Source organism: Diaporthe citri (assembly GCF_014595645.1).
Source record: "Diaporthe citri strain NFHF-8-4 chromosome Unknown scaffold_3, whole genome shotgun sequence".
NCBI classification, from domain to species: Eukaryota; Fungi; Ascomycota; class Sordariomycetes; order Diaporthales; family Diaporthaceae; genus Diaporthe; species Diaporthe citri.
In genome coordinates, this window is record NW_025064848.1 from 5,217,066 (window position 1) to 5,243,989 (window position 26,924).

A 26,924-nucleotide genomic window follows, 5' to 3' on the forward strand; every position below is an offset into this window, starting at 1 on the left:
ATCGCGCCACTCTACTGGCCTGGGGCGACGAGCTGGCCCTTGGCCCTCGTGTCGTGCGCCCAGCCACCAGCCAGGGGCTCGCCGCCAGACTTCTGTGCAAAGTCCTGCATGCGCTTCTCCAGCTCGGGCCGGAAGTGTCGGATGAGACCCTGGATGGGCCATGCGAAAGCCTCGCCAAGAGCTAAAGGGATAACAGTCAGTTTCGTGTGCAACAAAAGGTTTTGGCGAGGGGGAGTACGTACCGCAGATGGTGTGGCCCTCGACCTGCTTGGTCAGCTCCTGGATCATGTCGATCTCGCGCAGGCGGCCCTGGCCCTTCTCGAACCTGCTCATGATCTGCTCGGTCCATTTGCTGCCCTCGCGGCAGGGCGTGCACTGGCCGCACGACTCGTGGCGGTAGAAGTGGGACAGGCGGGCGATGGCGCGGACAATGTCGGTGCTCTTGTCCATGACGATGACGGCGGCCGTGCCGAGACCGGACTGGCTGTCCTTGAGGGCGTCAAAGTCCATGAGCTGGTCGTCGCACACGTGCTTGGGCAGCACGGGGGTGGACGAGCCGCCGGGGATGACGGCGAGCAGGTTGTCCCAGCCTCCGCGCACGCCGCCGCAGTGCTTGTCGATCAGCTCCCGCAGCGGGATGCTCATCTCCTCCTCGACGGTGACGGGGTTGTTGACGTGGCCGCTGATGCAGTACAGCTTGGTGCCCTGGTTCCGCTCGCGGCCGAAGCTGGCGAACCAGCTACCGCCACGGCGGCAGATGGTAGGTGCTACGGCGACGGTCTCGACGTTGGTGACGGTCGACGCGCAGCCGAACAGACCGATGGCGGCCGGGAATGGCGGCTTCAATCTTGGCTTTCCGGGCTTGCCCTCGAGCGACTCGATCAGACTTGTCTCCTCTCCACAGACGTAGGCACCGGCGCCGCGGTGGACGTAGACGTCAAAGTCGTAGCCGGAGCCACAGGCGTTCTTCCCGATCAGGCCGTCGGCGTAGGCCTCGTTGATAGCTTCCTGCAGGATGGCGGCCTCATAGACGAACTCGCCTCGGATGTAGATGTAGGCGGCAGTGGCGTTCATGGCGCGGCCGGCGACGAGGCAGCCCTCGACGAGCTTGTGTGGGTCCTTGCGCATGATCTCGCGGTCCTTGCAGGTTCCGGGCTCGCCTTCATCGGCGTTGACAACGAGGTAGCGGGGCTTCTTGTCGTTCTCCCAACCCTTGGGGTTCATGAAAGACTGTGTTGGTATGCATCGTCAGCGCCTGTGTCCGTGGAGCAGACCACGAGTGGCCAGTGCAATTGTAGTAGAGCCCGACGTACCCATTTCAACCCTGAGGGGAAGCCAGCGCCTCCTCTCCCTCGCAGGCCAGAGGCCTTGATCTCTCCGATGATCCAGTCGTGGCCCTTGAGGACGATCTCCTTCGTCTTGTGCCAGTCGCCCATCTTCTTTGCGTGCTTCAGGTCGGGAGGGTATCGGCCGTAGAGGTTCTGGAAGATGCGGTCCTGGTCCTTGAGGCCACCGTAGTGCCTCACGGGGTTGCCATCTTGAACCGTCGCGAAGCCTCGCGGGGAGTTGTGGTGTGTGCTGGTGGCCGCCACTCCTGCTGCTGCTGCTGCCGGTGCCACCGCCCTGGACAGTGCCTGGGCGGAGGACTTTGCTGTCGGTGCTGTCGTTCGTGATAACATCGTGGGGCGGGGCGTGTGTCGGTGCTCGGTTGAGCGGTATTGGGAGTGCCAATTGGCAACAAGATGTCGCTGTCGTTTGTTGTCGGGGTTGCGAAGTCCAAGTGCAATTGAAACTCGGGGCCGCTTAGAATGGAAGATGCGTTGATTGGCCCAGGCTGGTCCTCTGGGGCTCTGCGATCTGGCGCGATAACACACCGGAGGCGCCATCGCTCCTGTACCGGGTTGCACTGAGCTCCGTTGCTGTTAGTGCACGGCGTGCAGGGGGTGGCAACGAGCTTCCTCGGCCTGACCTCATTGACTTTGAGCTTTTGCTACCAGTTCACGCAGCCCAAGGTCACCGCCCACAACCACTACGAGGGCAGCACGGCAGAGCCAACCAACAAGGAGCTGCCTGTCTCGGGAGAAGTCCCTGACTCTTGGACTCTACCACTGCACGGCTACCGGCGCCTAGCCATCACTCCGCCGACCGACCCCAACATCAACATCAAAAACCATGTTCATGTTCCTTGCGAGCTGATAGCAGCGACGAGACAAACTCCAAGACTCACGACGTGACACATGATAAGACGGACGGTCCACACGATAAGCTGGCCGGAATGTCTTCCTCTTCCTCGAAGCGCCACTCTATCCTCCCGCCCGTCGCACAAGCCGGCCCAAAGGCCCCCGTCCGCTTCTCCAGCTCCCTCGTCATCGCCGACTCGGCCATCCTTACGGGCGCTCACACCATCCAGCTGCGCACCGAGAGCCTCGTCCACCCACGCGCCAAGATCGAGTCATTGGCTGGGGGCATAGACATCGGCAAGCGCTGCGTCGTACACGAGCGAACACACGTCGGGGCGCTTCCTGCCGGGGATGCAAGGTCCGGTAGCGGCGGTGGCGGGGCCGCGGTCACCATAATGGACTACTGCACCGTCGAGGTCGGCTCGACGGTCGAGGCGGGCGGTACGGTCATTGGGGAGGGCTCGATCGTCGGTGTGGGCAGCCGGATCGGGAGCGGTGCTGTTGTCGGGAAGGTTGGTCCTTCCCCTTCCTTCATCCTCCAGGCTGGGTCATGGGAAACAGAACGCGTTGAGACTACGGAAGCTGACACGGGAAACCCTCAGTACTGCACGATCTCACCGCGCACGACCATTGCCCCTGGCGAGACGGTCCCGGACTACACCGTCGTCTTCTCCAACGGCCTGCACCGGCGCGACAAGCGCGACGTCGTGGACATCCGCACCAGGGCGCAGGCGAGGCAGCTCGACATCCTGCGGAAGCTGATCCCCAGCAACCCGGCCAAGTTTCAGTGAGCCCCCAACCGAGCACGATACGTGAAAAATAGTCGGACCAATTACCTGGCAGCGAAATGTTGCAAGGTGGCAACCGGCTGCCTACAGGAACAGGCCCCGCGCCGGAGAGACGTGCAACCGCGGGCGAACGTGGTGTCTCTTGATTCAGACCCTCCAGACACTTGGTGGGATGATCATGCCCGCCTCTTTCTGCGCACTAGAAAGTTCCACCCACGGGAGCAGTCAGCCTGAAACTCACGAGCGTTTGCGTGTCTCTTCGGTAGGCTCAAAGCAGCCTATAATGCCGAAATTGAAGACCGATGCGTACTCGGCTTCGTGGTGTTCACGCTGCGGAGGACTTTCTGGGTGGGAGACGCGTTATCCACTACAGGTCCGCTTGTTGTGCATATGTCCCGTCTATCGTGGCTGTCCAATCCCTCCGGATACGACGGATGTCCATCCTGGATCAGGAAAGTGCTCCTCTGGATCATCTTAGAACACATCGCCATGATGCCAGTCATTTATCTAGGCACATGAAGGGATGCGGGTGAAAGACTAGGGAGCACGTTCGGATGTCTAAGTGGGTTCAGCAGGATCCGTTCCGCTTGCTCGTTCCGACGTTAAAGATTATGCGACAATGGTGGTCGTTCACCTGAGTCCCAGGGTGGGCTTCATTGCCATCGGTTTTCTCTGGGGTTTGCCAGCAGTTCTGTTGGCTTCGGGGAGGAAACCCCTTAGTGTGTCGTGTGCTCACATGCCATGCACGCACAAATTGACCAGTAGAGTAGACTATCAGCCAAGAGACCCTGCCAAAGTTTTCAGTGAAGGAGAGTGCGGGTGAAGGTCTTCGAGTGCAAGGGCAATAGAATGATCGCCCACCGGTCTGCCGCTGGCTTACCCATGTCAGCACAAATTTGCCATGCTACCTTCTGCAATGCGCGTGTGCGCTTGACCGGGAATCAGCCTTCTGGCCATTGAACATACGAGCACATGACTGAACTTTCCATAATATGACGCCCGGTCGGACACGGATAAGTGACCCAAAGGACTACGAGGGGGTATGTAAGGAGCAAATAGTACTGTCAGCGACTTCTCTCTGGAAAAGATCAACAGGCTATGTGAACACCCAGAGTTCTACCGTGGTCCTCTTTTCCTGATCTTCAACTTCGAAACAGCCCCCACAGCCGCCTTCTACTCAGAGATGGCGGAAAGCCTTGCCAGGTAACCTCACTCCCTCGCGCCAACGACCCATTCCAGCCCCCCAGTGACGTGCTGGATGAAATAATCCTCGTTGTAGGTCTCGACAGTATGGCCCTGGCCCGTGTACCACGCCCTGGCCTTCCCCTCGAACAGGTGGTACCACGAGATCGGGTGGGTGGGTTTCATGCTCAGATACGCCGGCGTGATGTCGTCGATGTAGGTCTCGTTCAGGGTAGCGAGGACGGTGAAGTTTGGCGACAGTCCGACGTTGTCCCTGTACGAGTACCACTCGTCTGTGCGGTTGTGGCTCGTGGGGAGGCCGGCGGTTGAAGGGTGGTTGGGGTCCTGGATGGTTATGATGTCGTTGCGGATGTTTCCGCCTGTTCTTGAGGTCAAACTATGCTCTGAGTTTGTTGAGAGACACGCAAGATGGCAGAACCTTACCGGGAGGATAGCGCTCTTTCTGTTCCGCAGTGCATGTCCAGTCTGGAGAGCAGGGGTGGAACTCAAACTTTGTTCCAACACGTCAGGAGCTGTGGTTTATGGTCTCCCACTGAATAGATACTTACCTGAGACCCAACCAGAGTAGTATACCAAGGCGGCGTGGCATTCCAAAAGTCCGCGGCTATTTCGACTTGGTCAGCAATGGAAAGGTCTTCATGAGTAGCCGGCAAGAGAGCAACGACGGACCCGCGTGGATGCCCAGCCAGGAGCCACCGTTGACTAGGAATTCGTACAGGCCGTCAAACTCGGCCTCTACCAAGAAGTCGCCCGTGGTGTGGAGGAAAGCCATGGTCGTGTAATTGCTCAGAGCTCCCGGAGTGGTGAAGATTGAGGAATCCTCCGTTGCCGTGACGGGCCATCCGTTCTTGTTGGCGATCGAGGTGACAAGATCAATTGCGTTAGGGATGCTACATATGGAGTAAGTTTCAAATCAGAAATGGACGGTATGAAGGGCTACTTGCCTGTCGTGGCGATACCCAGCGGTTTTGGTGAAGACCAAGATGCTCGGCGTAGACGATATAGCTATAGCCAGGTTAGGAAACGGCGAAGGGCATGTCGAAACCGTGATTATAACTTACGGGCGCCAAGGGTTTGTGTCGCTGCCGCAGCTGCAATAGCTGCCAGACTATGTGTGAACTTCATTATAAGGTTACCTAGGTAGAAAGGCAAGGACCAAGCCGTGTATGTGTGTCGGTTTGGGCTCAACACCTCCACAGAACTGCAGAGTTTCGCTCTTTTATCATTGCTGCCGCTTGCTAGCCTCGGTGCAACATCACTCGAGTATACTACGCCGGCGCCTGTTTCCCCAGCTGGGTTGAATGTTTTGCCTTTGTCATTGGACTGGATTGGAAGGTGTCTGTCTGGCCCCCGGATATACCCTCACATTCTCCATATAGATAGGTACGTGGGGTTATAGGTAGCAATACTTCTTCGTCCGCAGTATCTGAGTGTGAGTCAAGGTTCCCTGCGACCCTACACCGGACTGACAATATAGATGCTACTCCATAGTAAGTGTTCCATTCCTTGGAACCGTGCCTGTGTGCCGGCAGCGTATACTTCGCATTAATATCTTGGCAAAAATGACGACTGATGGTTACTCGGGAGCCATATCTGTTAACGCAACTAATACCCTCAAACTTTAACCACGGTTCATATAACACCTACGGTTCGTGTGATAGATGTGTCGACGAAAGCTGTCAAGAACGAGCCGTAATTCGATCAGTGAACATGGCTTGGTATATCTAATCGTGAAGTATTCCACCTCTGCCGTATACGGATTTCAATCGTTCTCGTCCTGGTTCCTGTGGATCCTAACGGTAGACGATATGCTTAAATCCTTCAGTTCAAGCTCCAGGCTACATGTCACTTAAGATTGCCGCCATCGGCATATTGCAAAGCTACCCCGCGAGTGCATTCGAGATCGAGTCCGTACTCCACCGTTTAGGCGGGGCCCCCGCCTACACAACCAGGGGAACGAGCGGGGGAAACCATATGGGGGAACCAGATAAACGAGAGCGAGGTGAGGCTTGGCGGGCGGTTGGGTCTCTTATAGAAAAGAAAAGCCGACGAAAGTGGGCTTAAGGAACTGAAACCACTGCTCTAGTCTGGACTGCTATTTCTGAGGTCTGTTGTGGTTTTGGAAGTTGGTCTGAGAGGAGGAATGTCGTTGAGAACGTGATATTCTTACTCCTCGCACTGATTTGAATGGCTAGCCCCAGAGCCCTCGCGGCTCCCAAGCTTTGCACCTCACGCTCTCCGAATTCGAGCCACAGCCAGCTTCATCCCGCGGTCCGCCAAGTGTACGAGCTTCAAAATTGACGCGAGGCGGGAGAGCTGGTAAAATCTCATAGCTACGTAGCCAGATGCACTGATCCTAACTGTTGCCAGACTTGAGACAGCTCTTCGGTCGATGGTGACAGCTAGTAGTTGTGTACCTCACATAACTTGGAGCGTTTTCCTGTAAAGAAACGACTAATGGTTCAATTTTGATATCTACCAGACGCCTTGCTACGAATGCAAAATGCACAACGCCCCTTTCCTACCCTGTGATGTCCTCCAATTGGTGTCCACCGGGTCACAGATGCAAAACCAGACCTAGCTCAGGTCATACTATGGTCCCAAGAGACACATGTATGTACGTATATATACAAAAATGAACAAGAACGAAGACCCAAAACCACGGCGTTTTGCAAGCACCTCAAAGCTCCCTAGCCTTCATCCAGGCGGTGGTGCCGATGCCGAGGTTGAGGCCGTTCTCGGCCCACCAACGGCGGACCTCGGTCTGGTCGCCGAGCGCGTCCTCGAGGGACTCTTCGATGTCCATCATGCGGTACTCGACCTTCTTGGCGCGGCGGCCGTCCATCCCCGGCAGTTCGCCGTGGGCGTATCGCAGCCACCAGTCGAGGACGCCGATGTGCGAGTAGAGGGTGGGCTCCGTCAGGATGGAGCTGTCGAAGCTCAGCTTGTCGTCGCCCTTGAGCTCGCGCCACAGCTCCAGCACTGCGACCCGCCCGTACCGCGACGCCACCTTGCACACCTGCTCCTCGTGCCCGAAGGTGATGCCCGACCCGTCCCACCAGCGGATCGCGTCCAGCTGCCCATACTGCGCCGCCGCTAGGATGGACTTACCCGGCTTGAGCGAGATGTCGGCCGGGTTCTGGAGGTACGCCTCGCGCCACCACTCCAGCACGTGGATGTAGCCCCTCGCCGAAGCCTGCTCCAGCGCCGCAGCCGTGTACTTGAGCGGCAGGCCCGAGCGTCGCCACCACTCCAGAACGTGGACGTAGCCGTTCTGGCTCGCGACGTCGACGGCCTCGTTGTCGTACTGCTTCTGCAGGAAGGAGGGGCTGCGCGCCCACCAGTCCAGGATCTCGATGCGGCCGTAGTAGGCGGACGCCTTGGTGGGGATGGTCTTGCCGTCGAAGCACTTGAACATGTGGGGGCAGTTGGCCTCGATATAGCTGAGGACATCGGTCAGGGTGAACTTGAAGATGAGCTTGATGGCCAGGGCGCTGAGCTCGTGGAACGAGTCGGGAGCCTCGGACAGCTTCTTGCAGATGGCGTCGGAGCTCGCGCTCAGGATGGTCCACTCGAGCTCGTGCTGGTAGACCGAAAGGGGGTCCGCATGGTCGCGCGGCTCGAGGCGCCAGCCGAGATGTGTAGGCACGGGGAGGTTGGTGTAGATGCCACAGGCCTGGGCGAGCTCCCAGTCGCCGGTATGCTCGAAAATGATGCTCCACAGCTCGGCGGGGAGCGTGGCGCTCGATTTCTTGCTGTTTTTGGCGACGAGCCCCTGGGTGGCGGCGTCAACGTCGTGGCCCAGCGACAGGAGATCGGCCTGGTTCTTGATGATGGTGACGAGCTCGTTCAGGGCTCCCCACTTGGCTACTCTCTTGGGCACGCCGTGGTGCTCGGGTCCGTCGTAGGACCACAAGATGGGCTGGAGAACCCGGATCCATTGCCACTTCCTGTGCAGCTTCCCCATCTGCTTCCTGGTGACGGGGTTCTCCCACATGTGGGTGGACATGCCGGGCACCATGAGGATCCTCTTGGAGGCGTCCCAGCTGCGCAGGACCTCCAACAGTAGCGTGTCTGCGATGCCGCCCATCATCTTGGCCAGATTGTCGGTGTCGATGGGGGCCAGGACCAGGAGATCTGCCCATTCGACCAACTCGAATGCACGGTAGTGTAGGTCGTCCATCTCCCTGGAGCACCCATCGCCCTTGGTGTTGAACGATTTGTTCTGGTAGCAGACAATCTCCTGGGCGAGCCTGTGGGTCATGTCGTCGACAATGGCGCGGACGACGATCTGGGACTCCTTGGAGAGCCTGACGGCTAGGGTCTGAGCCCAGGCGACGTCCTTGGGGCCGTTTGCGGCGACAAGGAGCTTTAGTTTGCGCGGTCGCTGCATCTCGTTGATGGAGACGGCCGAAGAGAGTCTACCGAGACCTCGGGGTATGACTGGAGGCCTGGGTGGCGGTTCGTCTGCTGAAGTAGAGGCGTCTGCTGCCGAGGAGGAGGCCATGTTGGGCTGCGATGCGAGTTGGGCAATGCAGGACGGGACAGGACAGGGTCGGGTCAGGTCAGGTCAGGCCTGGTCAGGACGAGACGAGAACGAGATGAAGAGCGAGCGGCTGCTGGAGTGAGTTGAATATGCAGATGGAAACAGAAAAGGAGGCTGATTTAATCTGCAGGTAGCGACGAGGAAGCGGTCAATGTGGATATTTCTTTTTCTGTAGGGCCTGACATCAGACGTGGATGCATGCGCTGGGGGCCCGGAGAGTCGAGTGGGGAGCCAGCGAGCTTGGCAAGGCGTGGGCTGGGACGGCGCCGTTGGACCCCTTATTCGAGCAGCAGGCGTGTTCGAGGTGTCGAGGTGCGGCAAATGTGGGTGCGCCTGTTTCCAAGCAGCCAAGTCCGGATCGAGTCGGGTCGAGTCGAGAACAGCACGGGAGAGACAAGGTGTTGTGTGGGTCTGGCTTGTCGCGCTCAGGGACAAGGCCGCGTTCGAGGGAGGGTCACCGAGAGAGGTCGTTGTTGGTGGTGGATAGTGGCAGTCGGGCAGCCAGCCAGCCAGTCAATCAATAAATAGGATGTAGTCCTCGTGCAGATTGAGGATTGTAGTCGGCGGTTTGCAGGTGTGGTGCAAGAGACGGTGAGAGGATGCAGATGTGTGTGATCGGTCGAGACGTCAACTCAAGGGTGGTTGAACTTGACTTGCTGCAGGTTGGAGGTCCCGTACCTACCGTACCGTTCCGCGTCCATGAGACCAATCACACCCAGTGTATTAGCCTAGTCCTGATCGGGCTGTCGGGTTGGGCTGGCTGGACTGGGCGCACTGACTGACTGGACACTGACTGGAGAAGGAGCTCTCATGCCCATGCGGAGATCGTCCAGAAGGAAGCAACCCTTTCTGACTTGAACGTTTCTTTGAGTCAACCCCACCGCCTTCGGTCGCCCTCATCATCATGATGCACGTTGCATCACGCTTGCACGACTTGGTTGCTGCCCCTCCGCCATCTCCGTCCTTTCTGTGCTGCAGGCCACAGTAATTAGTCTACTTGCCCACCGGTCAATTCTCATACGGCCGCGTCTGCGAATGGTTCTCCCTGCTGCATTTTGTCTTTTCTGTCTGTTGGCAAGATGCAGGCCAGAGTATAACAAACCACTGCACGCTGTGTGTCTCTTTTCCTTGGTTTGAAGGCTGCCAGCATCTGCCGTGTGGCCTGGTCTAGCCTACATGCGCCATGCCATGCAGCATTTGGCCCAAGGGGGCATGTGATAACGTAGTGTCACCCAGCTGAAGCCTTGACACACTCGGCCCTGCAGACCCGAGTATTCTTATTTGATTTTTGACTTCTTCGCACCTTGGCAACCGTGTTCTCGTCGTCGACGGTCTCTTTTTGGCTTGGGACTGGACTTGGCCCTCGACCTAGCGCGGAGGAGGGCCACGACTGTCTCTCTGTTTACCTTTCGTACCTGTGTTGAGTTCCACCACTTCCGCATTTCATGACTGGGCATTGATTACTTTGTCAAAACATCTACGCCGTACGCTAATTGGCTCGTCCAGTGCCCGGTTCTCACATATCATATTCGGTCTACCTCCCCGGCATCAGACTCCACAGCCCGTCACACCACAGACTTGAAGCCGTACTTCTCGGACTGCAGCTGAGTGGAAGCCCCGACCGCAGCGTTGCTCCCGCTGGCGATGGCAGTGGGCACCACCTTGTTGGGCGTCATACAGTCACCGGCCGCGAACACGCCTCGAACGCTGGTCTGGTGAAACGGTGGCTCGGCCTGGATGTCGCCCAGCGGGCTCGTCGCCAGCCCTAGCTGGCCCACAAACGGCCCGCCCGGCACTGTCAGCGGCTGGTTGACCAGGAATTTCTCCCTCCTGCTGCTCCCGTCCTCGAACTCCACCGCCACCGAGTCGCCTTCGCCGTCTCCCTCGCCCGCGGCTGCAAGACGCCTGATCTTCCGCGGCTCCACCGTCCACCCGGCCTGCTTCCTGGCCGCGGCCTTGAGCCCGGCCGCCAGCGCCTTGTCCCCGTTGGCGTACAGCGTTACGCTCCCAGCCAGCTGCGCTGCGTTGGCTGCCGCGTGCACTGCCACCATAACCAGCATGTCCGTCGGCAGGGCCACCGGCGCAACCGCCAGCACGCCCGCCGACTCAGCACCGCGGTCCTCGTAGCCTTTACAAAACAGGCAATGAAAGATACGCGTGCCCCAGAGAGCGTCGAACCCCTCGATCCGTGGGAACACGTCCGTCGACCCGATCGCCAGGAGGACCTTGCGCGACCTCCATGTCTTTCCGTCCGCGTCCGTCGTGACGAAGTGCGCGTCGCCCTTCTTCTGCACCTTGGTCACCGCCACATCCTGGAACTCGACCGTGCTGTACTTCGACGTGATGCCCTCCCTCGCCTCGCGCCGGAACTCGGCCGGGTCTTTCCCTTCGAGGCTGGGCACCATGTGCATTTCCTTGGACATCGCGTTGCGGTACTTGTTGGAGTCGAAGACGACGGCCGTATGGAGCTGGCGGGCTAGTGTGGCTGCCGCCGTGAGCCCTGCGGGTCCCCCGCCGATGATGGCGACGTCGCAGAAGGCCATTGCCGCTGTAGTGAAAAGTGGGACTGTGAGCTGATGAGACAATGTCTTTCTTTTCTTTTGTGGTGATGAGCCTGGTATGCGGCAAATGCAGTCAGTCCGGCTTTAACGGTAAGCAGTCGTCATCAACTCTGGGAAAGCTTTCTCGCGAGGTTGTTAATGACTGGTGTGACTGTTCTGAAAATTTGTCCCGAATAGTCAGGCTACATACTGTGGGTCAGATTCGCGTGCAGACGTGAGACGGTCTGACGGGCGAAAGTCTCATATGCCAGCTTGCATGCATGACTAGAGGCGATGAACCCGATTCTATGAATGTTTCGTGAATATTCCGTGAGTATTGCTCAAGCTACCAGCACAGCAATCAGTAAAATTGTCACCTCTGAAGAAGTTCAACCTCTACCTAGGTATGTATACAAAATACGTCTCTAGAAGACTTTGAGCGAGAAATCCCCCGCTGCCATTGGTGAGATGTGAGAACTTTAATTCCCAGTACACAACGCCTGTTCCCTCCACCCGGTCACCGGCTTTCGGGTAAGCGATTCATCAATGGGCCGAGTGGATATCCCACTTGAAATCTTATCGAGCTGTCGTGCCGGGCCGCAAGTTTAAAAACCCGAACGTCTTACCGCTAGACGACACTTTTAGGCAAAAGAACTGTGCGTGTTAATGTGCAACCCCAATGGCCCAGCTTATCTTCAGAGCCATGCAATCACTCACCCCGAGTCCTTTATGGCTTCTCTTGTCTCTTGAGGCGCCCAAGAATTTCGTATGATACTGTTAGTGGACACGTAGTCTTTCATCATTTGCTACCTCAATTGAAGATCGGTGTGTTCCACTCTTCAGGTACTTTTCAACATGGCATGGAGGATGTGGTTCACGGTATCCTACGCCGGTCATAAATTGTATCCATGCCGTGGTGGGCCCCCAGGCGACGTTAAGAAGATAGCACCATCACAGAGTTTCTAGGCGTTCGAAATGAGGTTCAGAAGGCTTCACCCGCCTGATTAGTCAGGCATTGGCGACAATGTGCAGCTGAGATTGGTTTTGCACACCTGAGTCTCAAAATCTCTCGCGGCATTTCATAGTTACAAAGCCTTACTGGATGTTGGAGATTACGACTCATGTAGCAATTGCAGTTTCAAAGCACCCTGAAAAGCGCTTATTAACCTCCTCAAATGCGAACAGCGTGCTGACAAAACCTCGGGTGTAGCCCCAAACATTGGTCAGTCGCCATGGTGTGGGGCCGTTCCGGTAGAACAACGTTACGGGAGACAATAAAGATCACAGGCATCTCTTCGCATATTCAGAGCTTATGCAAGACCGATGCAGCAATTAACTTTATTTACTCACAGACACTCTCTTGTTTTGAGTTCAGCCGCCATAATGACAGACCAATTCGCCTTCACCTACCCGTCGCCTCTCGAAGGCTACGAGAATGAGCCCCCGCTGCCGGAAGAGACATCCGAGGACGGGAAGAGCTTGAAGAACCCCCACACAGGCGTCCTGAGCAAGGCGTACGACACATTCATCGACCCGCTGGATAAGGGCAGGCGAGGCGGTTTGTGAGTTTTCTCGGGACTATCGACAAGATTGGGGCGACCTAGCAACTAACTTGGCCGTCTGCACAGTGACATCCACGTCTACTACATGCAATCACAGCTGGGATACGCCCGCCAGCTGTACGACAGGATCAGGAGGGAGTGTACGACCCCCCCCCCCCAACGCGCAACTTGTGTGAAACCAAAGGCACTGACATCCCTTCCCTATGTAGTCCCCGAGCTCCGCATCTACCGCTTCTGGGAGAAGCCAGTCGGCCCCCACCCGTACGCCATGTTCGAGGTGAACCTCTTCACGCCCGCGCAGTTCGGCGCCTTCGTCCCCTGGCTCGTCATCTGGCGGGGACCCTTGTCGGCGCTGGTCCACCCGAACACGGTCGCGGGCGGGCCCGGGGCCCTCGAGTCGGAGGAGGAGCTGCGCAACCACACGCAGCGGGCGACGTGGCTGGGCGACAGGGTCCCGCTGGATCTGAGCATGTTCTATGCGTGGAGGCGGAAGGAGATTGAGGAGAGGGGGAAGGGTGCGAAGGGTGGCGCTTGAGGGGGTTTGTGTGTGGTCTTTTTATGGCCATATTGGGCGGGCTTGCATGATGCGATTATAAGTTGGGCTGGATTAAATACGCTGTCTTGGGGACCCATTTATCTGTTTCAATTCTATATCATTCATAAATTCATGTAGCATAGCTCGGAGAGATCATGTCTACGGCTATCCTCTTCATCTGCCCGCTTTGGGCATTTAATTGATGCGAGGCAGGCCGAATTGTTTAAGTGTGTGCCTCTTCCTCGTCTCGCAGTTGTAAGCAAACATTATCCAGCCATCATACGTACCGCAGTAAATTTGTCTTCCCAGTCGACAAAGTACTCTTTACGTCCTGGTATGATGATAAGTTACCTGACTCCAAAAAGAATACTGCTGTTGTGGGACATGAGTGAACCCAGGCTCTGGCAATGCCTCACTGGTCTACGTCTTCTTCATTCAGGTACTCGCAACTTGGCAAGTGCACCTTCGTCCTGGGTGCTGATCTAAAGCTTTTGAGACGCATGACAACCAGTCACCATCATGCCACGCAGCGAGAATGAAGAAACACTCAATGAAGTAGGGTATCTGGGCCCGCCTAGAGTTTTGTGTTATCTACGAGCTCGAATCACCACTCCATTTGCCCCTTGTCCACATGCATCGACACGACATAAAGTCTAATGCGTTGAACCCACGCAACTTTAGTCCCTGTATTGGCCCTGTGGAAGGTACTGCCACTTGGAAAAGTACGCGGGGGTGTTCCCATCGCCCCCATTAGTTGTGGCATAGACCCCGAGGATAACGCCTGGCGTGTTAATGTTGATGTCAGTTTCCCTCCTCAAACTTGAATGTCGCGCACAAGTAGGGAGGGCGCTCACCTGTAAAACCCCAGCTCACAGCATCGCTCGATGAAGTCACCAGAGTCTGCGTCAGGGACTGCGCATCAGCAGGACCGACTGAGAACGAATAATGTGTCATGTTGGCGGCCTTGATCTCGAGACTGAGTGGGCTTTCACGCCACGCGCTGGGTATTGGAGCAACGACTGTAGCAGGCGTCGTCACGGACGAGATGCCCCGGAACCGGATCTGGGGGATTAGTTCCGAGGAGTCACCTGGTTCCGATGCGGACTCCCCCGGGAAAGCAGTCGTGCTCTCGCTCGTTGGCAGCAACACAACCCCGATGTCGAGGTGGTGGTTCTGGGTCAGGAAGACCGACACGCCTGCCTCCTCACCATTTTCGGTCGGGGAGTAGTCGAGGACGACTCGGTACGTGAACAGCGTGTCCTGCTGCCGTCGGCCGACGAACGTCTGGCCGCCGAGGTCCGGCCCGGCGTAGTTCCCGTTCAGGGCCGTGAGGTTGAGCTTGGAAGGGCTCAGCCGCAGGGTGTTCGGGTGGCCTTCCGGAGAGACGCTGAACTTGTTCGGGTCGGGATATCTCCAGTATGTGAAGTGAGCGGGCAGCTCTGACCCCGGGGCGAAGTCGATGTCGTCTCCCTCGTCGATGAACGGGCCCGAGCCGCCGATCTCCTTGTTTTCCGGCGGCAGGGCCCAGCCGTTCACTTGGCCGCTGATATTTGTCCAGACTGGAAACTCGCCCTCGTCCCATGTGACCGCTGTCATCACCGTCTCACGCCCCATTGGGTAGTACTGATCACCCGGGCCGGAACGCGTCGACAATGCAACCCCCCACCAGTTCCCTGCCTGGTCCTGGAACAAGTCCGCGTGGCCGACAGTTTGGAAGTAGCTGGTGGTATTGGCGTTGGTCAACACGGGGTTAGCAGGATCGGACTCATACGGCCCGAAGAGGTCCTTCGACCGCGCCATGGTCACCATGTGGTTCATCCCCGTGCCCCCTTCCGCGACAAGCAGGTAGTACCACCCGTCTTTGCGGTAGAGGTGCGGCCCCTCCGGCGCACGCCCACCGGTGCCGTTCCACAGGTTCAGCCAGTCGCCGACCTCGCCCGTCTCGAGGTCCGCCTCTGCGATCTCGAGGGCGGGGTAGACCTTGAATGCGTGCGAGCCGACGATGTAAGTCTTGCCTTCGTCGTCCCAGAATGGTTCGGTGTCATAGCCCTCGAACTTGAAGTGGACTGCATTCGTCCATGATGAGGGTTCGTACGGGTCAGGCGACTTGAAGATGATCTACAGCTCAGGGAATTAGTAGACAAGCTATGTGACGGTGTAGATTTCATAACAACTCACATTGTCCCATCGCGTAGCATCATCTGCCTCGCGATCATCTTCAACAAGCGTCGTCACGAGCCAGAAGGTCTCATCGTGGTATCTGAGCGTTGGTGCCCAAATTCCGCTGAGCTCAAATATTAGCATCATTTCTTCTCTAATTTGAGTATCTGATTACTTACGCCGTAGACCTATTGGTGTAAGCCAACTCTGGGAGCTGCTCCTCCCTGTTGAGCACATGTGCTATTCCAGTTTAGCTGTGCGCCTTGTCACCTGCAGGCGACCGGCAGGGAGACCGTACCTATCAACTCCCAGTTCTGGAGGTCTTTGCTCGCATGAATGGGAATACCTGTGAAGGCATTGAAGCTTGATGAGGCACAGAAAAACGTGTCGTCCCACTCGGGCACAAATATACAACTAGGGTCAGGATGGAAGCCTGGTAGTATTGGATTGTTAAAGGTGGAATTTTGAGCCTCTGCCAGAGCTGACAGGGCCGCCACCATAAGGTAGCACAGGCTCTTTGACAATCTGGGCATTTTCACTGGCCGCGAGTTAACTACTGGACAGAAATCAGACAGACCAACGGTCCAACATGAATGCTTTATAACATCAATTCATCCAGTACCTGTTTCGTGCATCTGTCCCATCGTCGTTCCCCGCATCAATGAGCCTCATTGGGATCCCGGGTAAATGTAGAGTCTACTACTCCACAGAATTGTTCGCGTGCTGCGTGAGGGGATTGCGGGGCATTGTTTTCCTCAAGCCGGTGAGAATTGAGCCGAGGCGACATTTCAACATGAGGATTGATGCAGGAAAAGCCTTGGCCCACGAACTGTGGTTAGAAACTTCGCGATGGTGAGATCTCAGTGCTGGAAAAATTTTGTGGTTGAGCAGCCAGAGACGATGACGTCGGATGAGTTTGTCTTCCCGGGCACTTGGCTTTCATCATGCTGTCGTGATCATTCACAATTCTGAAGATGATGCTGGCGTATTCCGTTGACTTTTCTCCTGTATCTTCTGTATTTCTTCTTGCTGTTTTTTTCTTCTTGCTTTTCCTCTGATTTTCTTTTGGATCCTGGGCGCACTTATCACTTCTCAACGAATTCAACATTGATGAGACGTCACATGGGCTCCACAGCACAGAAGCTCGAAATGCGCACCAAATTATACCTAATTAATGATAATTGTAGTTTTAATAATTAGAAGTGCTAGATACTTAACCTTAAATAAACTTATTAAGCTAAATAAGCTGTGGACATTAAGGATCCATAATGGTATTCAGAAGTTTGCCCAGGAACCCACCAGTGCTTAGTGCTATATTAGACTCTTGAGAGCTGAGTGGTAGACTTATGGTTTAGTCATTTTATCTGTCTTGATTCCCAGCTTGATGTCTCACACCAGAAGACACAGCAGCCTGGGAATTGTGCCTTTGGTCAAGCGGCCTAGCTTTTCAGTGGCGAGTTGACAGGAGAGTGATCTTGGTAAGTAGACTCTTGATTCTATCCTCTGTGACTAAGTTGATGCCTCGGATCAAGTTATGAGCTCCTGGGAGAGTGGGCACGGGGTTTGTGTGCTTGATGCCCTGCAGGAGACGTGTTTGTATAGTCACCAGCTCCGAGAATTGAATATAGTCAATCATACATTCTGTCAAAATATCCGGCCTCTGGAAGAAACAATCATTATCTATCTATCTTCAGTTGCCCAATGATTCTATTGCAGGTAAACCTCATAGTCTAGTCTCTCCCTTCAAAGTCAAAATTATCATTAGATCCTTCCAACAGCTTGGAAGCTGTCTACCAGCAGGATACTGTGTCGCTAGCCGCTGGGCCTTTCAATCATGTGCAATGTCCCTTAGCTTTTTGGTGTCAAGGAAGGAGTGGCCGTGATTCCATGCGCCCGGAAATGTCGGATCATGAATGTACCTGCCTAGCGGCACAAGACATGACCAGCTGTTTTGACCAATTGACCAATACTTGTTGTGACTTTTCGCTTATGCGGTTTCAGCTCAGCTATGCGGAACTATTTTGGCCGGTCAGCTTTTGCCTTGTACGACCCAGGCAGCGCATATTTATTTCTGCTTCCATGCTGCTTGGTCATTTGCATTCCCTTTCCACGTTTGTCGAGACCCAATCACATCTCTCTATTCTTCTGGTTGCAACGAGTGTTCCCGCTGGAAAAGCCTGCCATTGTTGCTATTGGCTTTCGCAAATTACTTGCCTCAAGCACTTGGGCGGAATCTCAGTACTATGGCCACCTCTTACGTTCTCGTGAACCAGCCGAGGACAATTTTAGGTCCACTAACTACGACGTGTACACCTCCAATATCCTGCGGAAATGTTTGTTTTTCAGTCATTCCTTGGGATGATCACAGGGCTGGATGGCGTGGCCAATCTTGCACTGCTACCAACGCTATGGTAAGTTTGAGACCCTGTAGACAGTGAGATACTCCCAAAGCCATCGTGACCTCTGATCGACCCGAGATTAAGGATTTCTGATTGTGCAGATTGACGCAACCCAGTGCTAGCCACCAACAACAGCGGGTGCGTCGTATCCATCTCTGCTTTTCAACGGATGGGGCTTCTACTCTCCTAGCCTCGTCTGTCCTCATGGCTATACCAGTGCGTGCACAGCTACTGCCAAAGGCGGCGCCCAGTGGCCTTTGCAGTTCGAGATGACAGAGGGGGAGACTGCAGTAAGTTGTTGCCCGACGTGTGTCGACTCCCATTGAGTCCTGTTTACTTCCCTTTCTCAAGGAGACTCTTCCCAGCTGACCGCACTTAATAATGTCTGTTCAGTGGATATACATGCACTAATTCGAACACCTACGGAGAAAGTTGCGTACTCGAAACCACCTCGACCATCATGACACTGGCGACGTGCGATTCGGCAGCAAGCATGATCTCGTTCTCGGAGACGTTCCCACTTGTCACCACCCTGCTTACCCCGGAGACCTCGGTTTCGACAGGGGGCGACCTTTCTATCATTTCCACCACCACGATCGAGACGATGACGGCCTGGGCACCCATGATCCAGATCAACTGGAGATCTACAGACCTAGCCAACGAGGAGCCCAGTAGGACAGTATCCGTAGGCTCGATCATTGGGATTACTGTCGGTTGTGTTGTGGCGATACTAGCCGCGTGTGCTACATGGTTTCTGTTAAGACGCAGGCGACGAACAAAGCCACAAGCCGGTACCAAAGAACGGGAGGAACATCAACTTAGAATATCACAACCGCTGCGTCAGGACCACGGGCCTTCCGCACTGGCTGAGCTGGAACATCCAACGAAGCCCCTCGAGATGGCTGGAACGCAATGTGTTGCCGAAATGGAGGCCACCGGCTCCGAAGGCGATATTGTAAGCCAGCGGCAGGAATCAATAGCGACTTCTCAAGTAAGAATTCGGGAGGATTGGGATTGGGGGGGCCCATCCACGCCCAGATTGTCTGCACTTACAGCAGCAGCTTTGGAACAGGGGGGGGGGGTCTGAAAGCGAGGCCTGTTGATTAATATGATACCTTCCATCATCAATTTCCATCATCAATGTGTTCGGCCTAGTATCATACGGTAGGGCAACACCGCATGATGGCTACTTGGGCTCGACAAGCGTCACCATCCAGAGGATCCATGGTGCTCAGCTCTTCTTGTTCGTAAAGTCTGACAGCTTGACAATAAAGCCAGGTAAACCGTATGAAGTTCGAACTGAAGTGCAGTACTGTGACTACTCATAGATGGTGTTTCCGTCATGACACCGCCCGTCCGCGACAGCTGTGGAATACCATACAAGAGTCAACTCCACTTAGTCCTGGCTCGGTTGATTTACATGGTGATGCTGCCCTGAATTGCGAAAGCGTGAGCAACTCTCCATAGTGAGAAGCAGCAAGAGCGTTGGATCCACTGACCTGTGCGGAATCTTTTTACCAACCGGAGCATGCCGCCCAGCCCGAGGCCCCTCACGATGCCACATTACTGACTCCAAACATCAGCCTGCTGGAACAAACGGGCGTTCAATCCTGCTCCAGCTGATGTCGGATTCAACCACTTCCAGAAAGGATCAGCGCTCTCGGACAAGGCAACCTTTAGCAACCCGAACAGAAACGAGCATCGAGATGCGTCTCAGGCGGAATTGACGCCTACAGAACACAACTTACTTCCTGTGGCCACACGGAATACTGCTGCTGGTCGTTGGTCGGGAAGAGCGCCTGCCCAGCTCAACGCTGCCTTCAGCCAGGTTGCTATCCCCAATTGTCCAGAACAGAGCAAGCAACTGATGCAACAAAGAGGGTTAAACCCTTAGCGGAAGTACGCCCTGTGATACCGAGGTAAAGAGAGTAAGCCGCTCCGATGATGTAATCAGAATACATTATAACCCATGCATTCAATGTTGGAAACAACTCACCCCTTAAGCCTGAGTAATATTGAAGTCAACACCAAACACCCCACCCAAGCCTCGAAATGCCACCCAAGACAGCATCAGAGAAAGTGAACCAGGTCGCCCGCAATGACGGGGTGTAAGTCCAAGTCTTTCCGGAATGCTAGCTCCTCACGGTAGTTCTTACAGAGACACGCAGCGTCAACCCATCCGGCGCCGCCATCAGCGGCTTCGGAGCAGCATACCTCATAGGCGTCCCCATCACCTCCAGCATCACCAAAGCAGACGGCGTGTTCCACGGCCTCATCCAGCGACTCTTCGAGGTCTTCCCCGGCGGCATAGCCCCGGGCCGCACCATCCCAGCCCTGACGGCCTTCTACGTGTTCATGACCTTCGGGGCGTCGGGCGCCATCTCGGCCGCGGGCCAGGCCATGGGCCGCCGCGAGGGCCTGGACAACAACACGCCGCGCAAGCACGTCCACACCCTGGACGGGCTGCCGCTGCGCATGCGGTCCGCGCACTACGGCCTGCTGGAGAACTTTGCCGGGTTCGCCGTCGCGGCGTCCCTGGCGCAGAGCCTGGCGCCTGCTGATGCGCAGATTGCGAACCTGCTGGGGCTGCATGTGCTGTTGAAGACGGGCTTGTACTATGTTAGCTACCTGGCCGACGTCGCGCCCCCTCGCACGTTGAGCCATGTGTTGGCGACCAGCGCGGTGATCAATGTCTGCTGGAGGTTGGCGAACGGTGCTTAGCTAGGTACATGTCACCCATGCTTCTTTTTAGGGGCCTGATACGAATTCTGCATGACAATGAAGTTTAAACATGTTCAAAATTCCGAACGTTAGATTTCGAGTACAACATGTTCATTCTTGCATATAAATTGAGCCAGTTCTGGTAGTGACAGGGAGAAAGCTTGACTGTACGACTGCAATAATCAACCACGACAGCTTTGCGGACAGACTTCTTGGGTAACGCTTAATCCTCTGCCCGTAATTTGAAGAATCCGTTGTACTTGGGGTGCACGAACCAAGCACATCGACTTTCCATCGGCTTGCCCGGATGCTCGAATTCGACATCGAACTTGCGGACAATTTGAGGCACCACCTTCGTTATCTCGAGCAGACTAATGTTCCTGCCAAGGCAGGTCCGAGACCCCCCCCCGAACTTTGAAGAAAGCTCTGTCAGCCCATATGCCCGTGATATATTTGTATTATCATTGAGGGTAGTGCCTTACCGCGAACATCATCGATTCCATGAGGCCGGTTTTCTCTTCGCCTATCCAACGTTCGGGTCTGAAGATCTCAGGATCTGGACCATAAACGTCCTTGTTCTGATGCAAGACCCAGGCATTCACCCCAACCTCGGTCTATTATTGAGTCTTAGTCAGCTGATTCAACCAAAGACATGATGGAGATCACATACTCCAGGCGGGAAATAGTAACCAGATAATTCCAAGCCCCCTGGGGGAACGACACGGGGTAGAATAGTTCCCACAGCGGGGTGAAGCCGTAATACTTCCTTAATGACAGCCTGGAGGTAGGGCAAGGCTTGAGCTTCCTGGAACGTAATCGGATCAGAGACCCGGCCTGCCGCGGCTTGTGTGTCGATCTCCTTCCTTAGTGTCTGTAGCTTGTCGCGATTGGTGTACAGGTAGTACAGACAGGCACTCAAGCTGATGGCCGTGGTGTCGGATCCGGCTGCAACATTGCTCCCGCAGGCATCCAGGATATTGGCCATTGTCACACGGCCTTGAGCTTCCAGGTCCAACACCTTTTTCAGGAACGTCTGATACATGGTGTCGCCCTTCTTTGTTGCCTCCTTGTTCGCCTCACGGGTCTCCGTTATTGTTTGGATGGCGTAATTCCACACGGGCAGAGCACCGGTCAGTGGACCGAGCGCTGCAGATAGACCTTTTGCCCATGGCACGATGTTGGGAATGATGCCATAGAAAGCCAGGGAATCGTTGGCTGAGTGTATCACTGGGATCATGCCACTCATGTCGCGCTCGTTCTCCATCATGTCGAAGCTTTTGCTGAACTAGATTGTCTCTGGTCACTATAGGCTCAGAAGGGGGCCACGCAAAATGTGTAACTCGTACGGTAATTTCGCCAATGACATCGAAAGCATAGTACTGCATCCATTGTGGTATGTTGACCAGGCGCCCTTGTTCGGCAAATTGTTGCATCTTTCGGATGCAGACGCTGTTCATCTCGTCGACAGCCTTTTCGTAAGTGACCATGGATGACATGGTGTACAGAGACGAGACCTTCCTTCGTCTTTCCTTGTGCAGCTCGTTGTCCTGTAAGCTGAAGATGTTTTGCTGCTCGATGTCGGCAACTTGCAGGGGTCTGTAGTAGTCGCTCTTGGAGTACTTTCCTCCCAGCTCGTAGATCGTCTTGACTCCGCTTGGTAGGCTGATGCTGTAGCGATTGGGTCCCACTCGCACGACCGGGCCTGGAACAACGAGTTTTACATGCCGTTAGCCAATTGTGCTCAAGGGCGGGAATAGAACACTGGGCACCAACCGTATTTCTTGTGCAAGTCAACATATTCAAGGTTCGAGACGCCTCTTTTCACCATGAAATATTCCCACCAGCGGGTGACTCGAGCCAGAGATGGACCAGGGACGTTCTTCAGAGGCGAGAAAAATAGGTCGTAGATAGTTCCGATGGTGTAATATGAGGCAATCAAGCAGAGAACCGTAGCCAGAATCTTGCCAGTGACTTGGATGAGGCCATCATCGTGCCGTCTTGGCAGATCCATCAGCTGCCAGAACACATCCGAGGAAACAAAGCTGGGTTTTCCAAATTTTGCCATGATTCTCCTGGCGTGCTCAGCAGTAGTGGCCGGTTTTAGTACTGCTTCGGTCGATTTTAAGCTTAGAGACGATATTGTGTTGTTTTTTTAACGCTGAGTGTTTAACCTTTTTTCACTGTATGCAGGGACTGGATGCATGTTGCTTAAGAAGCACATGTGGACAGATTAAAAACGGGACCACACACTTGAGCTTAGAGATTTTTGAGTCCAACCCTGACCAGGCACTGGGTTGTAGAGAAGAATAATCGGGGAGTCGGTCAACTCATCGGCCCGAGCATTACGGGCGACCGTCTACATGTCATGTTGCTGTCTAATAAGTTATTATTAGTAATAAGAGTGGCATGAATCATCCACGGATCTGCGGGGTTACAGAATGCACAAGAGAATGAGGGGTCGCCCATCGTCCGGAGACCACCAAGAAGCCCGTCCCCGCCTACCTAGATGGAGAAGGTGTACATGTTTCTTCTTCCGTACCCCACCGGGAATTCAAGACCCAGGTGGATCGATTCCCACCGTGTTAGTACTTGCCGTATGTGCCATGTAGTATTGGGTACTGCTTGGGTTGCCCTACTAGTAAACCAGGTCCAGGCCGCGGTCTGTTGATGCGTGCGTGGGTGGGACGGTGATAGAGCAAGAGTTCCCCTTCGCGTTCAATCTTGAAGGACAAATTTTTGCCTCATGCAGATTGATTCTCGAGCGGGTTCAACTGGAATGTTTGGAGCCCAAAACCAGGATAGTTAGCATATTCAGTCACAAAAACTAAGGGCGGATCGTACTTCCCGCTGGGTTTCGTTTACAAGGATAAAGAATGCTACCTGAGTTGAAAAGGTCACCTTCGATAGATTAGCTCTGAAAAAGGTCACTTTCGATAGATTAGCTCTGAAAAGTTCGAACCCTTTCAGTATCAATTCGTCCGCAGACTTTTCCAGAACCACCGAAATCATCTACCTACTCAGCTATCCGGATATGAGAATTCAAGAACGTCGCTCTGGTCGGTGTGAGTCGTCTCCCTCCACCCCCACTTACCGTCAGTTAAGCTAGGACCAGGCAAGTCGAAATATTGGGGTTTCCATCCAGGACCACCTTTCTACTCGGCCGGATTCGGCCTTTCGGGTCTCCGTGTTGACGCGGAGAGACTTAAGCGCCGAGTTCCCTCCGCGTCCTTTAATGTCATTCGCAACGGACTACAGCCCCGAGTCCTTAGAGCAAACCACAGATATTATATTTGCTAAATTAAGAGTAATTAAAATCTAATTCTCATTAGCTCAAAGGTAGAGCCGGATACTTCTAATATCCATCAAGGGGCAGGATGCAGTCGTACTGCTCCTCCCCTCCGCAGTCTTCTGTGCGGCACCAGACAGCCATCGATGCGGCCAGGCGAGCAGGCGTGAAACGGTTCTTCCCTTCTGAGTTCGGCGTGAGGACAAACCACCCTGCGTTTCACGATAATGTGGTCTTGTGTAATAAGAAGTGGTCCCACATCAAACACCTGGAAAAGACAAAGGATGTCATGAGCTGGACAGCTGTCTTTTGCAACCCCTGGATCGACCACGTACGTCCTCTTGTGTCCATATAGCGTGCCGTGATGGGTCTCCCTTTCTACGAAGCGGTGGCTGATCACCGCTTAATGTGTTATTGACAGCCTCATTGGCATATAGAGGGGATGACCAGGAAGCCGAATGGTCCCGGCACCTGGATGCTCGTTTTTTGGGAGCCAGAGTACGCCCACCCAGCTTCCACAGTACGCCCACCTAGCTTCCAGCGTTGGCCCACCCAGTACAAGGAAATTGGCTGCATGCACTAATAAAATATAAGTATACTTTGGATTTTACCCCTCCGCCCCTCTGCCCCTCCGCCCCTCCGCCCCTTTGCCCCTTTGAACTCTTTATGCCCCTTTACGCCCTTTATGCCCTTTTACACCCTTTATATCCCTTAAGGCCCTTTTTACCACTTAAGGCCCTTTATGCCTCCGGGGCCTTCTTTATTCTTAAAGGCCCTTTATTTCTTAAAAGCCCTCTTTACCCTTAGGGGCCCTTTAGCCAGGGTAGCCTTTTTAAGGATGCGGGGTAGATTTTTGCTTATTAAGAAAGTACTTAGTTTTATTAGCATATGCAGCCAATTTCCTTGTACTGGGTGGGCCAATGCTAAAAGCTGGGTGGGCGTACTGTGGAAGCTAGGTGGGCGTACTCTGCCTCGTTTTTTGGTGCAAACCCCACCAAAAATAAGCTTTTAAACTCTATAGCTTTAACGCTTATTTCTCACTTCATTAAACATTAAATATAATAAAAAGATATACTTATACTATTATTTAAAAGCTAAAGATTAAGAATAAAATACTTTTAAAATTATATATTAATATTAATAAATTATAAACAAAGTAAATAAAAGTTTTTATAATATATAATATAAAAGAAACTTTAAATTTTAAGAAATAAAATGAAAATAAAATTCTTATTTAAAAATATATATAAAATATAAAATATAATAAAATTCTTTAAAAGAATTAAAAATACTTCCTTTAAAAAAAAGGGGGGTATGAAAAAGAATTACTTTTATTTTTTTTATTAAATTTTATATAAGCTATAAATTTAATATAATAAAATATTTTATAATATATTTATATATTGTGATGAGCTTGGGCTATTGCCCAAGCCATAATGCATGCTTATGTCGGGCCTATACTGCACTTAACCCTCTTACGTAATAAGGCATATACTTAAAAGATAAATCCAAAGTTAAGCCCTTTTAAAACTTAACTTACTTCTTAAATATTATAATTTATAACTCCTTTTAAATACCTTTTAATAAATACTTAAGGCTAACTTATAATATTAAATTATAATCTTTAAACTATATTAAAAAGAATACTTATATTATAAAGGTAAATAACTTTATACTTAAAATATTAACCTTTTTATAAAATGCATAGCTAGGAATTCCTTAATTTACTTTAATATTAAATTATAAAAATACTTAAAAAGCGCCTTAACCCCCTTAGCTATTTATAATAATGCTTATTAATATTAATAATAATATTACTATATTTCTCCTTATAGCAATACTTTATTAACTTATAAAGCTTAAAGTATATATAAATTCTTTTAATTTACCCTTAATTTAATATAAATTGCTTTTAATTAAACCCTTATTTAATAATAATTAAAATAACTTTTTAACTTAAAAGATTATAATATAGTATAAGTTATAAATTAATATAAACTTTATTAAGGGTTTTTAAAAATATTAAATTTTTTTATAAAGTTAGTTATTTATTATAATATAATTATGTATTGCAATATTTTATAAATAAAGTAAGCCTTAAAACGGCTTTAATATAAATAAGTTTTTTAAATACTTAAAACATTATTATAAAAACTTATATTAATAAGTAGCTATTTTAATTAAATTTAAGGTATTTTAAATATAAAATTATAATAGCTTTGTTTAATTTTATATTTAATTTAAATAATTAATAATATAAGTTAAAGGCCTTAAATAATTAAGTAAAGTAAAGCTAAATTACTTTTATAATTAGCTCTTTTTATAGCTTTATAATAAGGTTATTAAGGCATTAATTTTATATATAAATTATAATAAAGTAATAAATATATATTATTAAATTACTTATAAGCTAAAAATATAAAACCTTAAGCATTAATAATATATAAGCTTAACCTTATGTTTCTTAAAGCCCTTAACTTAAAGGTAATAAGCAATAAATTAAGATATTAAAAATGAATTACTTAAATAAATAGAAAATAGGTTTTGCTAAACCTTCTTAAGGATAACTTAAGAAGGAGCTTTAATGTAATAAAGAGGGAAGATAAGAATAAAAAGAAGCTAAAAAAGGGAAAAGGTAAGTATTTTAAAAATTCTTAAAAATAAGAAAAGCTTAATTAAAGCATTAAATATATAAGAAAAGAGAAGAGTTAATTTCTTTAAGAATATTTAAAATAAGCATAAAAGTTAGCTTTTTATAATTAATTAAAATTTAATATAATATTATTTTTTATATATTTCCTTATATTTATTAATATACCCCTTTTTAAATATTTTATAATAAATATTATAAAAATTGCTAAAATAAAACTTTATTACCTTTAATTAAACCTTTAAGTTTTAAAATTTACCTTATTATAATCTTAATTATTATTACTATCTTTAATTCCTTGCTTATTTATCTTATTATAGCTTTTATTTCTTTATAAAAGCTTTAAATATTCTT

At 52.0% G+C, this 26,924-nt stretch overlaps 11 protein-coding genes across 11 annotated transcripts; 5 read left to right on the forward strand and 6 right to left on the reverse strand.

Moving 5' to 3' along the window:
- Positions 1–11: 11 nt before the first annotated feature.
- INS49_008943 (uncharacterized protein) lies at positions 12–1,679 on the reverse strand (the record flags this gene model as incomplete). Its single annotated transcript, XM_043169680.1, has 3 exons — positions 12–181; positions 243–1,230; positions 1,314–1,679. The coding sequence occupies 3 exons, from the start codon at positions 1,677–1,679 to the stop codon at positions 12–14; spliced, it is 1,524 nt and encodes a 507-aa protein (XP_043027360.1).
- Positions 1,680–2,275: 596 nt separating this feature from the next.
- INS49_008944 (uncharacterized protein) lies at positions 2,276–2,971 on the forward strand (the record flags this gene model as incomplete). The annotated part of the gene is made up of 1 exon (XM_043169681.1): positions 2,276–2,971. One exon carries the CDS (start codon positions 2,276–2,278, stop codon positions 2,969–2,971), a length of 696 nt encoding a protein of 231 aa, XP_043027361.1.
- A 1,206-nt stretch (positions 2,972–4,177) lies between these two features.
- On the reverse strand, positions 4,178–5,296 carry INS49_008945 (uncharacterized protein; the record flags this gene model as incomplete). Its single annotated transcript, XM_043169682.1, has 6 exons — positions 4,178–4,530; positions 4,595–4,661; positions 4,720–4,775; positions 4,841–5,061; positions 5,131–5,176; positions 5,233–5,296. The coding sequence occupies 6 exons, from the start codon at positions 5,294–5,296 to the stop codon at positions 4,178–4,180; spliced, it is 807 nt and encodes a 268-aa protein (XP_043027362.1).
- Positions 5,297–6,851: 1,555 nt separating this feature from the next.
- Positions 6,852–8,678, reverse strand: INS49_008946 (uncharacterized protein; the record flags this gene model as incomplete). Its single annotated transcript, XM_043169683.1, has 1 exon — positions 6,852–8,678. The coding sequence occupies one exon, from the start codon at positions 8,676–8,678 to the stop codon at positions 6,852–6,854; it is 1,827 nt and encodes a 608-aa protein (XP_043027363.1).
- Positions 8,679–10,282: 1,604 nt separating this feature from the next.
- Positions 10,283–11,260, reverse strand: INS49_008947 (uncharacterized protein; the record flags this gene model as incomplete). Its single annotated transcript, XM_043169684.1, has 1 exon — positions 10,283–11,260. One exon carries the CDS (start codon positions 11,258–11,260, stop codon positions 10,283–10,285), a length of 978 nt encoding a protein of 325 aa, XP_043027364.1.
- A 1,380-nt stretch (positions 11,261–12,640) lies between these two features.
- Positions 12,641–13,354, forward strand: INS49_008948 (uncharacterized protein; the record flags this gene model as incomplete). The annotated part of the gene is made up of 3 exons (XM_043169685.1): positions 12,641–12,819; positions 12,886–12,959; positions 13,029–13,354. The coding sequence occupies 3 exons, from the start codon at positions 12,641–12,643 to the stop codon at positions 13,352–13,354; spliced, it is 579 nt and encodes a 192-aa protein (XP_043027365.1).
- Positions 13,355–14,031: 677 nt separating this feature from the next.
- INS49_008949 (uncharacterized protein) lies at positions 14,032–16,047 on the reverse strand (the record flags this gene model as incomplete). Its single annotated transcript, XM_043169686.1, has 5 exons — positions 14,032–14,135; positions 14,209–15,472; positions 15,533–15,638; positions 15,694–15,754; positions 15,813–16,047. The coding sequence occupies 5 exons, from the start codon at positions 16,045–16,047 to the stop codon at positions 14,032–14,034; spliced, it is 1,770 nt and encodes a 589-aa protein (XP_043027366.1).
- A 2,326-nt stretch (positions 16,048–18,373) lies between these two features.
- INS49_008950 (uncharacterized protein) lies at positions 18,374–18,872 on the forward strand (the record flags this gene model as incomplete). The annotated part of the gene is made up of 2 exons (XM_043169687.1): positions 18,374–18,584; positions 18,682–18,872. 2 exons carry the CDS (start codon positions 18,374–18,376, stop codon positions 18,870–18,872), a joined length of 402 nt encoding a protein of 133 aa, XP_043027367.1.
- A 1,093-nt stretch (positions 18,873–19,965) lies between these two features.
- On the forward strand, positions 19,966–20,634 carry INS49_008951 (uncharacterized protein; the record flags this gene model as incomplete). The annotated part of the gene is made up of 2 exons (XM_043169688.1): positions 19,966–20,021; positions 20,082–20,634. 2 exons carry the CDS (start codon positions 19,966–19,968, stop codon positions 20,632–20,634), a joined length of 609 nt encoding a protein of 202 aa, XP_043027368.1.
- A 223-nt stretch (positions 20,635–20,857) lies between these two features.
- INS49_008952 (uncharacterized protein) lies at positions 20,858–22,699 on the reverse strand (the record flags this gene model as incomplete). The annotated part of the gene is made up of 5 exons (XM_043169689.1): positions 20,858–21,046; positions 21,117–21,248; positions 21,305–21,919; positions 21,981–22,336; positions 22,408–22,699. The coding sequence occupies 5 exons, from the start codon at positions 22,697–22,699 to the stop codon at positions 20,858–20,860; spliced, it is 1,584 nt and encodes a 527-aa protein (XP_043027369.1).
- A 1,309-nt stretch (positions 22,700–24,008) lies between these two features.
- On the forward strand, positions 24,009–24,366 carry INS49_008953 (uncharacterized protein; the record flags this gene model as incomplete). Its single annotated transcript, XM_043169690.1, has 2 exons — positions 24,009–24,251; positions 24,358–24,366. The coding sequence occupies 2 exons, from the start codon at positions 24,009–24,011 to the stop codon at positions 24,364–24,366; spliced, it is 252 nt and encodes an 83-aa protein (XP_043027370.1).
- Between the last annotated feature and the right edge of the window lie 2,558 nt (positions 24,367–26,924).